The sequence below is a fragment of the Orbicella faveolata genome, unplaced genomic scaffold (genome assembly GCF_042242905.1).
Source record: "Orbicella faveolata isolate gen_17 unplaced genomic scaffold, um_ofav_v1 contig_1, whole genome shotgun sequence".
NCBI lineage: Eukaryota > Metazoa > Cnidaria > Anthozoa > Scleractinia > Merulinidae > Orbicella > Orbicella faveolata.
In genome coordinates, this window is record NW_028301536.1 from 21,700,001 (window position 1) to 21,714,912 (window position 14,912).

General features: G+C 39.1%; 2 protein-coding genes across 2 annotated transcripts in view; both read right to left on the reverse strand.

Moving 5' to 3' along the window:
• Positions 1-696, reverse strand: part of LOC149118392 (uncharacterized) — a 1,763-nt gene extending 1,067 nt beyond the window's left edge. Inside the window, exon 1 of the mRNA XM_089295477.1 lies at positions 1-696. This exon is cut by the window's left edge and continues 1,067 nt beyond it. Within this exon, the coding sequence (XP_089151603.1) occupies positions 1-620 (620 nt within the window). The 5' untranslated portion in view covers positions 621-696.
• Positions 697-2,491: 1,795 nt separating this feature from the next.
• LOC149118393 (uncharacterized) lies at positions 2,492-14,547 on the reverse strand. The gene is made up of 14 exons (XM_089295489.1): positions 12,821-14,547; positions 11,888-12,122; positions 10,881-10,989; positions 10,356-10,459; positions 10,007-10,122; positions 9,729-9,802; positions 8,639-8,916; positions 8,204-8,355; positions 7,910-7,994; positions 7,382-7,599; positions 6,329-6,421; positions 5,665-5,881; positions 5,081-5,167; positions 2,492-4,807 (listed from the first exon to the last, which is right to left on the reverse strand). Exons 1-14 carry the CDS (start codon positions 13,943-13,945, stop codon positions 3,009-3,011), a joined length of 4,692 nt encoding a protein of 1,563 aa, XP_089151615.1. The 5' UTR covers positions 13,946-14,547; the 3' UTR covers positions 2,492-3,008.
• Positions 14,548-14,912: the final 365 nt, after the last annotated feature.

Sequence of the window (14,912 nt, forward strand, 5' to 3'; positions counted from 1 at the left end):
GAGTTGTTCTGGCCATGGAACTGAGTTATCAGTCGCAGCGGCAGTGATTTAGTGATAACTCCAAACAGTAAAGGCAGTCCACGGTGGTCACCGAGCTGGCCAATCATTTGAGCCTCTCTGAGAACTTCTTGCTTTATCTCATCCTGTGACCTTGACTGCCGAGGCTTAAATTCTTTTACTGCTACCGAAATCCCTCTGTAGTAGGCCAGGTAACACGTGCCAAAAGATCCACAGCCCAAAAAAATTTCTGATCTCACTACTTCCGAAGGATTTATCTCTTTCAATGGTGCAGATACCCGAGTTCGAGCCTCGTCCGATTTCTTGGTTTTGGAGGTTGATCCAAGAACATCTACCACGACCGGGCTTTTCTTTGCTTCACAATGCTTGGCCGGTTTTGGCTCAGCAAAACCTTGCTCTGGCTCGGGAAGCTGACAGCTCATGGACGGTCGCACTGCTTCGGCAACAACTGCAGGTTTAGCTTCTGACTCGCGAGCAAGCTCAACAGCATTCTTGAGACATTTGGCTTTCGCCTTCTTATTCCTCCATCGTTTCTTTGCTTCAATCCGAATGCCTTTCATTTTCTCTCTGTCTACGAGTTTCTTCCGCTTGTTTCTCGCCATTCTCCTTGCTTCCAACACCCACAGAAATGAAAGGAGATTGAGACGAGCACGAAATGCAAAATGCGTTCAAAGAGCAGCATACAATCAAATCTTACTCAGGAGCAAATGCTACAATCATGTTTTCCGGCTCTTATTGATCCTTTGTTCCAGCGTGTGAGAACTATAATCCCTTTCAAAAAGATCGAGAATCTGCTGTGGGGTAGTGGGAGTCGACAGTTCTCAAACAAAAAGTTTAGTAAATATAGAAACTGAAGAAATGTGCTGCAAAATTTTCGAGAAAACAAAAACAGCGATCAGGAACCCGAAGAATATCATCCAACTAACGTTGCACTACTTTTCACGGCAAAGAGATAAAGAAGTTATTCAGTGCCCCCTCCCCCAATAAAATACTAATTGTCTGTTCCGAATCATTTGTGTGATTGTGCCAAACTGACAGATGTCATTCCATTTCCCCTACTTGGCAAAGCCCTCTTTTCGCAACACAACATTGTGTATAATCGCAGAGCTACATTCAAGATCTGAGTTTTTTCGGGGGCCTTCTTTGGTTAATTTCGCATTTTGGTTTGGAAGTGATGGCCTTAGTGGTATATAAGGCACGCTGTGACCTTTGCCATTGCTCCTTCAACACAACGGCTGCGCTTCTGCGACACAGACTTGTAAAACACAGCCAAGCGGAAACGGTTTCATATTTGCCCTTTTACAAAGGCGAAGAAGTCGTACAGCTTCCGCGAACAACCAAGAAAGGACGCAGGTCGGCGACCTATAAAGAATGGATCGGGGGCCTTGTGGATAGCATGAATTCCTGTTTACATCCCAAAGCTCCTGGTAAGAGCAATAACAACCCTATAGATAACCTTTGACCAGGCTCTATTTTCGCTTCAATGGTAAACCTTTTCCCATGGGAAACGAAAATTAGCGAATTGCGACATAAGAGGACATAAGAGCGATGCTAAAATTGGGCCTGATCGCAGGTTATCCTATAGACGAGATAATAAAATCTCTTGCGAAGTAAATCTATGGAAGTGATATTAGATTGAATCTATTTGCAGGAATATGGTACTTCCGGTCGAGAAAAAAATACCATCATTGTTTCAATAGTAGGTACGAGCTCAGGTAATACGTTGAAACGCATTAAAAGTCACCAATTCAAATCGACTCACGAATGCACTCCTCTTTTGGTTTGACCATTTTATTTGAATGCATGGGAAGCTTTCAATACTTAATTTAACATACGAATGACATGGGAGACGCACACTTACTAGTCCAAAAGGAGAGCATGATTAAGACTTTTTTCGGGGGGGGGGGGGGGGCAGCAGCGAGGTATCAATCCTGCAAGGTTTGGACTCTTATGACTCCTCCTTTACTGGCATTAGGTAAATGGTGTCGCGTGGAAAGATATGACGTGCCACAAGAATACTTCCAGGCTATGCTGGCGGATATGCCAAATGCATTCATCAACAGCATACGGGAGAAGAGACATCTACGCCCCCCTATATGGAGGGAAACCTCCAAAGTACTGTCGTACAGGGATTATCACATTAGCGATCTGGTTGACGCCCTACAGAAACGGAGCGGCGTAAAACTGCATATAAAAAAGGCTTACCTGGGAGAAGAGGAGATATCTGCATTTACCGAAGAACAAGATGGAAGAACCGCACTTGAAGCAGCCAAAGCAAGGGCACACGAACGTACTGCGAACAAATTTCCAACGCTTCAAATTCAAATTGTTGTGGGACGTGGTGAAGGAAGGGCTACAAGAGAGTTTGAACTGTTGTGGTGGCCGGAAATGTTCTCGACTAACAGGCATGGAAAATTAACACTACGATTTTTTGTGTCGAAAGTAAATTTTTCCTAAAATACGCAATTTCCAGTTACAAATAAACAAGAGGCCATGTTTATTTCTCGGATATGAGATTGTGAAAAAAGTATAACGTCAAAACACTGTGTAACAAGACGCTACAGATGTTAACTTTATGCAATGACAAAACAATTTGGTGGAATATTGATGTTTCAGTAGCAGTTCCGAACGAAAATAAAGGAAAAGAAAAAAGCTGTAACTGAGCTGACTACCCGAGAAAGACAGAATAGTTTAAAGTTAGTTGAAAAGGAAATTATATTCTGCCCTCAGATAACAACAGCTCAAATGAACTGACCACCCAAAAAAGACAGAATAGTTTAAAGTTAGTTGAAAAGGGAATTATATTCTGCCCTCAGATAACAACAGCTCAAATGAACTGACCACCCAAAAAAGACAGAATAGTTTAAAGTTAGTTGAAAAGGAAATTAAATCAACAGGAAACAAAAGATAAATTTTGGTGTGAGATAGCAACAGCTCAATTTGAACGAACTGCAGCGGAGCATTGTCACTGCAAGCTAAACAAACTAAATTTACACGTGGGCCCAATCAAGAATCTGAAGCATAAGGTTTTTCCGATGCAAGTCCATGTCACTGTATCTCCACGCAAAGCTGTTGATACATGAAGGGCCCCTCTCCAAGAAGTCTCTTGCTGCCATGATAACACCAACTCCACAGCTCCCAGCACCAATCATCTTCGAATCATTCACTCTTTGATCTGGCATTCCAAATCGTTTGAAGTGGTTGCAGTTTACCCAAAACTTTGTTTGGAGGGTCGCATGAGATGGATACATAATTGTCAGCAGTTCCAACAAATCTTTGATTGTGGGAAGGGTTGTAAATGGGGGAACATATCTTAGTCCATCATCAAAGTACATTTCCATCCTTGACAAATTGACATAAATCAAACCCCAGTGGTTTGGCATATGGACTGGGACTAATATTTGCTGGAGGGTGTTGAAATTCTTCAATTCAGATGCTGTTCTCGCCATCCACTTTTTCTTGAAATTGATGTCGGGTGCTTTCATCCAGTCATAAAATTCTGAAGGAAAGTAAAGTGTATTGTCATTTCCGTTCATTCTTGCTTCTTCTAAGTACTTTCCTATGGAAATGTCTATTACAAAACTGTCAATATACCTTTCCAATGCAAGATCTGCAAATGAAGTAACGTCAATACTTTTCTTTCCAAACCTAAGGATTATATTAGTGGCTGGTTGGTGCCAAAGGGCTTCCTGGATCCTCACTAAATCTGGTGATGAGCACCTCAACTGGTTGAGCCAATTTGCCTCAGAACACACCTTATGTCTAGTATTTGCTATGGTGCAAAACTGTTTCAAAACTGATAATCCACGTTCGGAGAACTGTCCAATACCCACTATGTTGATACCAGATGGATGGTTTCCCTTATTCGTTTCATCATCAAGAAGCTTTTCAGCTTCCTTGACAACATTTTCACAAGGGCGCATATTCAATGTGAACGGATCAGAAATTGTTGTAGCATCACGAACTGGATGAAGACCAGAGGACGGTTTACTTGATATAGGTGGTATTAGGTTGAATAGTGCAGCCACTTCCGCTCTTGTGGTGGCTTCATCCATAGAGACACGTAAGGCAGCCTGGTTTGATCCATCAAGTCGCCCTCCTTCAGTGATGGGAGGAAAACAAGAACCTCCACTGACAAGCGATTCTGCTGACATATCATCGATGGTGTCTTCACAAGTCACCTGCTCAGGTGTTTGGTGACTCTGAAACTCTGGAACAGTATTTTGAGGGACATCATTCCGCAAGGGAGCACATAAATCGGCCTCTATGTTGGAGACATCTTTGGCAAGACCCTGTGGTGAAGATGTTACATCCTCAATTTTGCAGTCATCAGAGTCCTCATGCATTTCTTGTTTGGGCTTTGGTGAACTTTGACTTTGGCAATTTTGCGTCACACTTGCAGGTATATCATCTCGTTGGTCATTGCCCAAATTAGCGGGGAACAGGCTTGCAGGAACATCATTTAGCAAGTCAGTGTTGAGAGGGGGTCTTGGTTTACAAAGATTCTCTTTTACACCCTCTCTGATAGATGATTGCTCCGTATTATTCAGTACATGATTGGCGTATTGTACTTCCCAATAATCATGATCATACTCCAGTAGTCTTGACAAATCTTCATCGCTAACTTTGGTACCATGATCAGCAGTGTATGTGTATACCAGAAAGTCATTTCCAAACATTTGGTTAAATAAGTCACAAACCATCGTTATCCAGTTTCTTTTCTCCTTTGTCCATGATTTCATGTCAATGCTTTTCCAGCCACATCCACGGTAAAAAAACTTCTTCTTGCCTAAGGAGGGACACACAATATAAAATCACACTCAGTAAGTAAATTTGGTTAGCAAAACAATGAACTTCAGTCATGCAGCAAACGCGAATCAGCTGCATATAGCAATGGAGTATAGGACACCATCTCTGCATGAAACAAATTATAATTTTTCTTCCTTCTTTTTATGCAATTCTGGCTGAACCAGTTTCACACCTGTTCCAGCTCTCTGTGTAAACTTTTCAAATTCAAATACATTTTGATAAAATAAACATAAAAAGAACCCTCAACACTAACCTGAAATGATGCATTCCCTTGCTTGTTGGAATGAATACCGCAGTGACAAAAGCATGGTTGTATACCAGTGAGTAAGGATTTGGTTCACTGAAAATGAATGGAAATTTTCACTTGCTTGTAGCAATTCCATTTCAACTTGGATGTATTACAACAACAACGAGTAAAGTGGGACTATAAGGTACATCTACTCGGGTTAAACCGACAAGTCAGAACACAAATATTCAAATTAAAACTCTGCCCCTATGTGACCATTTCAAAAGGCAGAACGTCATGTCTAATTTGCAAAAGCTGGAGATAAAGCAGTTTCCATCAACATTAAAATTTGTGTATAAGTGTTATTTTTCAACAATGGAATTTACTGATTGCAAATAGGTGTTTAGTTGGCTGTCCAGGCATTCTACGACACCATAATGTCAAACATGAATCACTCGTTTCTACAAGGGTAAGATTAGTTGCAAAAAGAGACTTTTCAATAAGTTTTTCATGTAGCTGTAAACCATAGCTATAAAGCAATTTTCCATGGTTTCAATAACTAACTTTCATTTTTTGTTATTTCTGTATGTTTAAAATTTATGCATACTTACAAGATTGGCCTTGTTCTGAACAATCATGATTTGTGGCCCTGGAATACAACTGCCTGTGTAGCTTGTGTGAAGACTCAAATCCTTGGCCAGAATATTTATATAGGGAACGAAAATGTCGCAACAGCATTGCACTGTGGTCCACGACAAGATGTCCGTAGTCCCCTGTGCCAAGGTGATGGCCAAATAATTTCTTTAACAGAAATCCCCACTCTTTGCACTGAAACAAAGACCATGAATAAATGCAAAGTCATCTTCCAATATGCTAAGACAATGGTTGAATGGGAACTTTCACAACAATTCCTGATTACTACAGTAACAGCCCTAGGGATAGCAGCACTTGTGCACAAATACTGTAATTTGGTAAATGAAGGACTGTCACTACTACAAAGGCCAGCAACTCAGTTACAAAAAGAATACAATGTTTTGAAAGTGAAGAGAAGAAACCTAGAACCTCTGTGTTACCTGGCATAATGTTGGATCACATTTTTTGCAATGCCTTTTGTCAATGATACATCAACAGTAGCAGCAATGGTTCTTCATGCCATTAATAACTTAAAATTCTAGTTCCAGCATGGGTATTATTTCCTATACAAAGAAAAATACAATAAATTTGTAACCCCCTTAAAAAAACCCCTGTCTTAAAAGCCACAGAGTATTTTGTTACCTTGACATCATGGATGTCTATCAACTGTTCCTCATGTTGATTAAATACTTTATCACGTATGGTAAGGGCAATGTCTCTCCAATCACAACAGACCTGAAATTAATATTTGGCAGGGTTATTATTCAGTTGAAGACCAGAGCCATGCAAATGGTTTTTTTACAGAGGGGCATGCAGGCATACCTGCAGATCTGAAATAAATCATTATTGCTACGATAAGAGATTTGTAGATGTCTACTTGTACATGTATGTTTAGGTACTTCTCCTACATACATACACACATAAACTTTATTTCACCTTTGATTTACGGAGTAGCCATAAACACTAATATCTCCACGAAGATAAATGTCCATGCTAATAATTAACTCCCACTCCCTACTATACAGACATGTACATGTTTACAGCTGATCACAATTTAAAATTTAGTTGGCTGATATAACATTTAAAATCATGGAGATTCAGGAGTATTCTCAAATTGCCAGGTAGGCTATCCCATGCTTTTGTGGCTGAGTATCTATAGGAGTGTAGGTCATAGGCAGTAGAAAGCTGCTCAGGAAGACTGAGAATGTTGGTACCTCATAAAGAATAGGGTAAACACATTTTTAAGTAGACTGGACAATTTGAAATATTTAGACATTTAAAGAGTACAGTTAAAATGAGCTTTTGCTCATGATTGGCCTTAAAAAAAGCTGGCATTTCCACCTTAGAAAACTTGTATAAGTGAAGGCTAATTAACATCTGATTTTACTATTTCAATCACTAACAGAATGGATCAGGCTTGACAAATCAGACTAAAGGGAATGGTGATAATAATTTCAATCCCTTTTTGATGCTTAAATGGTAACTGAAATCTTAGCAGCATCACGTTCCTTTCCCAAACTGTGACTACTTCTGAGAACAAATTAAAGGAGGTCTTCAGGCTCACATATTGATTAGCTTTGCTTAAAATGGCACTCACTGGTCAAAAATTTTAAAACTGCCTGTAACATACAGGGTAGTACAGCTGTATTTGAAATCTGAACTTCAAATGCCGTTTGTCTCATAATAATAGTTTACCTTCACAAAAAACTGAATTTGAAGCTCAGCTGCATATGTTGAAAAAGTATCATCCCTGGTGTGTTCTGGTAGCATTTCTTTCTTCGATTTCCTCCTCTTTTTCTGCTTTGGCTCATTAACTGGCACCTGGCCTTGTGCTAACTCCATGTACCTTTCATCTGCTTCTCTTTGCTTTAGAGCCCAATACTCTTTATGGTTTTCCAAAAACAATTTAAACTCTAAAAGATAAAACCAGTGCAGATTTAACTTTAAGAAATTTGGCTGTCATAGCAAAATGTACACTTTACAAGGGCTTTTTGTTTGTACTATAGACAACTTTTCTGAAAATTCTTTTACAGTAATCTGATTTTTACTCCTTTCGAAAAATTGTCTCTTCAGGGGTAGGTAACACATATGGATGTATCTTCTGACCAGAACCACAAAGTACACACCACAGTTTTACACATCTTGTGTACAACTTTCCATGTCAAACTGCACAACAATAAAGAATTACAACTAAAAGCTAAAGTTTGTTTGCAAGATTAGTACCTTTTGTGTCCTCTAAGTTGACTGTTTCTTGTCCTGAGCCAAGATCACGTACAAATGTACCTTTTTGGAGTATCTCATTTATGAACTAGAAAAGGTGAAAATAAGTACTATTAGCTACTTTTACTTTCTATACCAGAACCAATCAAGGATTATAGGACTGCATTCGACCCATCAAGTTGTTCTCCAACCAAGACAAAAAAAATTATTTTTCACAGTACAAAAATTTATACACTGTAATATGGTACATTAGAACTTGATTCATTGTCAGTTTCCAAGTAAAAAGTCAAGACCTACCACAATACGCTCTTCGAAGAAGGTAACATAGCCTAAGATCACTTGTTCTGATGAACCACGGTTTTCCTGGAAGTATTTTTTCACTTTTTCAAGGGGTAGTGATCTTTCAACAATTTCCTCAAAATTTCTCAAAATTGCTCTTTCAGTAGATCCTGTGACAAAAACAAATAAAGGTTTATGAGCTGATTTACATTAAGAACAATATTATTTTGTTATTATGAGAATCCTTTGTCATAACAAAATTGTAATAGTGCACACTGGAAATAGGTTACTTAATTCATGTAGACAGCCAGTGAGGCAGTCAATACAGAGACTGTCAATGTCTGTTGGTTCAGCTGACAAGAATGCCAAGAGAAAAAACCTTTAAGATTACTGTACCAATTATTATGCCCTATGGACATTCCTATTTATATTGTATCTTGTTCTGAACTATACCTGAGAATGAGGCCACATGTATGTTTGCTCTTTCTATAGATGTTTGTTGTCCTTTCCTTTCTTTGACAGTGACACGGGGAAACCCTCTGCAGTTTTCAGGCCCATAATTAGATAAAGCTTCATTTAACTTGTCGAGGCTTCCAATACGATGGGCAAACAAGCCTAGGGACCCCAAAAGCTGTTCACAGTTCCTCATTTCACAATGCAGAGAACACAAATTGACATTACACAAATCTTCCTCAAGAAGAAAGTTGAGGTCATCTCGAAGACCAGAACCTCTGGAAGATAACAAAAGGGAGGTTGGACTGGTACTTTTTTTAAGCCTGTGATTGAGCAGTTCATTAGATCTTGTAGAGTGCAATGTATACCAGTGACACATTATATTGAAGGCAACAGAAAAAAAGTATAAATGGTATAATAAACACAGCTACTGTAGTTAACTAGTTTGCTATAATTACAAGAGTCTTATAGGATGTTTATGAATTGAACCAAGCCGATAAAACAGATTAAACCAAAGCAACACATACCATGCTCTTGGCAGTAAAACAATATTTTAACACACACTGTGCATACCATGTTGCAAATGTGGCCCAGGTTAAGGATGTGTAGAATTAAATACACATATAGTACATGCAGGTACCTCAAAAGTTAACACACCCTCAGAGTCTGGTTATATCAAACTTAAGTAGCTTGTCATGGAAATACTAATTTTAAAGGATCTTCAGGATACAGAATTTGGCTGTAACAAGAATGCCTTCTGGAATGTAAGCTTCAGGAATGTACATAAAATAAGCTTTCCAAGTTGGACACATTATTTTGGCTCATGAAACAGTGTTGGTTTTCACCTTGAGATATCAGATATTACTTTTTGTTATGGCCTGTAATGTAAGAAAATATTGGGGAGTATAACGTACAAAAAAGAACCTTGAGTTCATAGATATGTAGCTAGGCCGAACTATATAGTCATGTAACATTGTTCCATCTATACATGTGCGTAATGATAATTATTATAAGTGCTGGAATTTGGTCAATTCAGGGCCTATCCTTTATGTGGGTGAGTTGAACTTGTAATAATTGTGCTTTTAGTTACCTTCCAATGTTAGCTTTTGATCTTAAGCAATCTAAACATGCCTCATCGGGATCAGCTCCATGTGATGTACAAGCCTTTCATAAATAAACAGCAAAAGATTTCAAGTTCTAAATATCACACAATATTACAATTGGACATAGCTAGATTTATTCACTTACATCTGAATTGTAAGCCAGCAATTAGTCTATATGACATCAATATGAATGGCAGAAGTCAATAATTGTTATATTCAATACAATAACTAGGATATGCATACTGTATTTAGAGATATTGTTTACCCTAACAGCATCGCAATAGGCACAGCATTCAACATTGTAGCCTTTTCCACCAAGAGTGAAGTCCTCATCATTTTTCTTATTCAGAAGAAGCAACAGGGCTTTGTAGTCCAGAGTTACTGTAAAAAATTTGTACTTGAGGTGTTAGGGACACTTGTACTGATAGCAAAGTATAATACAGTGAGCCCCAGCTCACTTAACACCTCTCACACATAAATGCACAAACATCATACAGAAAAATCAATGTGTTCACCACTCTGATCAAAGGAGAGCTTGGAACAGAAGGTCCAAGTTCATTTTGTTTGCATTCAAGATACACATCTAACGGAGTAATCAAAGAATTTTGTAATACCTGTGAACTTGATTTTGTACTTTCTGCCATCCACTACAATGCCATGTTTTTTAATGCAGTTCTTCTGGGAATTTAGATTTCTCAGGAGCTGCTTTAAATTGTCTCTAATTTGGAAGTAGAAAAACACATAATAAGTGTACTCAACAACTAGGTTGTCTGCAATGCAATTGCTCACAATACAGAGTCAATAACATTCACTTGAAATTAAAAAAAATAAGATTGTCAGCATGCAGAAGGCTGATGGGACACCATATTTACTCAAAAAGTGTGCTCCTCCCAGATACGCTACATCAAACAGCCCACAAAATTTAACAAGTGCTACAGGGATTTTTCAAGTTTTCAAATGCCCCACATGACTACAGCACAGACCTAGAAGGGTTTACATGCAAATTTACGTGGTGCTGACATTGACCCAGGCCTTTGAATTCCACAGGAGAATAACACTGACATTAACTGAAAAGGTAATTTAACTTATTTTCTTTATTTCAGTTAAGCACTTAATTATTATGACATGTATGCACTGACCTTTTCTCTTTACAGTTTGCTATAGCAAGTGGGTAGATGGACAGTGCACTCGCTGAACTCTTGTTTGCAAAGCCAATGGGAGCTACACCCACAGCTACCTGATCTCTGCCTTTTGAACAAAAATATAGGATAAATAATATTTTGCTCCCACATATATAGCTTCTTCAGAATCATAACATATATCAATTCAGTGCCTTAGAGAAAACCTGGCACTGATATATAATATACTTCTGTAAAGATTTTTCCGTATACATAATCCAAACAATGACCATTTGAGCAATCAATAGTAAAGACAGCTATATCCAGCTCGAAAGCACTGCAGATTACAGATGTCAGGTCTGAATGTCTAAGACAGAAGTCGACAGGCCATTACTGTATTTATTTGAATAACTTCCCACTCTGAAAGCCCAAAAATTATGAATTAGCCCCCACACCCACTGACTCCCAACATTGAAGGGGCAGCACTGGTGAATTCACTCATTGCCATTATGGATTATGCCATTATTATGCCATTATGCCATTATTATGTGGATGAGATAAAAAAAGTGGATGAGATAAAAAAAAGTGGATAAGATAGAAAAAGATATAAAAATCGAGTGAGAAATGTGAACCTGACTGAAAGTTGCTCAGATTTTTGACCCAGTCAATGGACTTTTATATTGCTTATGCTTTGTTCATGTTAGCTATTGCACTTTTTTCCATTATTTTGAAGCAAAATGAACTTGTTGCCCTTTATTTTGTTATTATCCAAAAATTAATGTCCTTACTAACTAAAAATGTTGAAAAAATAATAAGCGCCCACCTGAAATAAGTGCCCAGCCTTAAGGTCCCAAGACCAAGGCAGTAATTCTAATAAATATAATAGCTACATGGCAATTAAAGGCAAGCCGCAAAAATAATATTTTCTTAAACTTTGGAGTTCAAGGCCAAACGATTGTTTTGACAGCATTTAATTAACCTGTCAATTGTTGTCACAATGGACAAAGACCAAAACAACTTCTACACACCTCCAAGAGGACGGCCATCAAGCTTGATATTAAATTCCATATCCTCAGTGTCATTCGAGAAGAGGCGCTGTTCTCGGATGGCCCACACCAGCACTGCACTTAGGTCTACATCACATGCATCAAAATCAGCATTCATCCTGTCAATCTTCAATGTTTTCCTCACAACAGAGAAGATAAGCTTCTTGATGGCTCTGATCTCATTTTTCGTGAGCAGCACAGGTGTATCATCAGATTTCTTAACAAGATGGATATAATTATTAAAAAACAAAAATTTAAACTATAGCATAAGTTATCCTACTGTACTAATGAAATTCGACGGACACACTAAATCTTGCTTGAAACTGGCAGGCAAATTCTCCTGTACAAATTAATGTCAATGATTGAAATGGAAATCTTCAAACATGCTCTTTTCATCTTAAAATACAAAACTTACAAACTTACAAAACTCAAACAACTGCAGTGAAACTCTATTATTCAATAACCTTGAGCAGCAAACTGTACTATGTGTTTGAGTGTGTACTTGTTTAAAAACAAACCAACTGGGCCGCATGACATAATGATTTTGTAAGAGGGAACAGGGCGGGGATGACTAATTACAAAATCTCATGTTTCAAAAGGGGTTGGGAGGCTTATTAGAGAAGGGGAGCTTATTACAAAAACCAACTTTCAAACAGGGGGCTTATTAAAACCAGGGGTTGTTGACAGAGATCGGGGCTTAATAGAGCTCTTACATGTACTACTTCCTTATATATACATGTACGAGGGCTGTTCTGCAATAATATGTAATTAAATTTCTTTTAAAAAAAGTGATAAAAACGATGTACAGGTGATCATTCACAATCATCAAATATTCCTCAGTAATTTATATCGTCACCTTAAGTTAATTGATTTAATTAAGAAAAGAAATAAAATTAAGTAAGAATGTATACTCACTTCACTCTTTCCAAGCTGCGTCAAATTTAGCAATGTCTGCCACGCCGAGTCAGGAAGCCTTGACTGAAGCTTAAAAAACAAAAGCGCCCAATCTGGAACTCTCATGGATTTCATAATTCGCCCATAGGTCGACGATGATAAGAGATCAGATAAGCCTTTCTTGGGACCCTTGGCATCCAAGACCATATCCACGACCTCGGAAATTGTATCTCTCACTTGCTCTTTCTCGTTTTCATTTCCGAAGATAAACGCGTTCCCCAACACAGAAGATACTGAGTCACGATACTTCTCACTGACGTCGTTGAGGGAAGCCATCACCTGACTGCATTGCTTTGCTATTTGCCTCTTTTTCGTCGTCGATCCTAGTGGACTGCTTTTAATTTCTTCAATTGAACTGCTGCTTGTCGATGGGGATGTCGGCGATGATCGACCCGAACAAGTCAGCGATTTCGTAGACTCTGGAGAAGATATTGATAGCGAGATGGAATCACCCAGAGTTTTTTCTTGTACTTGAGACTGGAGATTTCTTATCTCGGCTTGGAGTGCGTCCATCTCAGCCTTGAGCGACTCGATTTGGATGTTGCTCTCGAGTTGATCGAGGTAAACCATTTTCCCGCCAGAATCAACTTTGCTCGGCGCCGTCAATGGCTCCAAATCAAGGGTGATAGAATTTATAATTCTTGCGACCGACTGGAAGGAGGGCGAACTGATCAGACCATCAGCTGGAATTTCCCTCTGTCTTAACAGACCAGCACATAGGCCAAAAGACGAAGCCACGCATAAATTTCTTGGCTGTCTGTTCCATCTCGATAAATTGGCGGGCTCGAGTTCGCGCGAAGCGATTACTTTGACTTCATCGGGAAAAATCTTAAATACGCCATTCTTTAAAAAGTCAACTGGTCTCGTTCCCCCACATAGTTCTTTCGTCAAAACATACCAATTCTTGTGCGGGTCAAGGAACGCGCTTGTGACCCGTGCAAGACGCGTAGAGCTGAACTCCGATGGCACTGGAGGAGATTGTTCTTCCTCCATGCCGGTGCCGTGGATGATGTCGAAATAAAATACATGATTGCTTTGAAACTTAAATTTCCCGCCTGAGTAAAATATTACCACTGCAGTCAACATTTAACTTTTAGACCCCGAGTGGTACCTTCGTGTTAATGGCGACGTACAACAATGGTAATACGTCACCTTACGCATCTATCGCGCGTTACGTGGTTGAGCGTGACACATTCTTACGAGGCAAAGCGTCGCGTGGAATTAGTATCGCTTTGCAATTCTTTATTTGCCATTTTGATTCATAATTTGCCTTTTAAAAAACGCTGGGATGTTTCCTCTTGAAAATGTATCGCATGTATACAATCATGCTAACTGATGAGCAATATCCTTCGTATAGTACAGACCATGACAGATATGACCGGACATTGCTCAGATCGCAAAGAGCTGAACTTCGGTCGCTTGATTTATAAAAGGTTTCGGTTTTTGAAAAAGCACCAATCGTCAGTCTCCGCTTTGCACGCGTATTCGCGAGGCTTTTTCTTCCATCCTCGCACAGCTGGTCATCTAGTGAGATGTACTTTATCGACCTAATCCAAGAGACTAATTAGTCGGCAAACACCTCTTCACCGTATGTTAAAAGACATCTTATGTCATGTAATTACAAAGTTTGAATGGTTACAGATCATCTCCCGAATCCTGTGGTGATTTTTTTCTTCCGATAAAGCTCGTTATGTCATGCAATAAAATCAGCTATATAGTTCACGTTGAAATTTTCCGGGCTTCTTTTGTTTCTCCAGTCAGTCATGAATTTCCTATTTCACTTGAGAATTTGAAGTGCAGTCATCTAGCTATGGCTGCGTGCATACTTTCTGAGCCGTTGTCTCCTATGCAGTTTGCGCGGCCATTTTTTTCTCGCAGTTTCTTTCGCGTCACGCACAACAGACTAAGCGAAAGAGGGACCATTCGTAGTCTAACTGACCCTTGGTGGGGGAGAAGATTGCGTGACGACCCCAAAGATCGTCTGCGCTGCGTAGGAGGCTATCTGAGGAGAGCCTGCTAGTTAGTACTAGTCAGGTTGGTTAGTTTCTTGAAC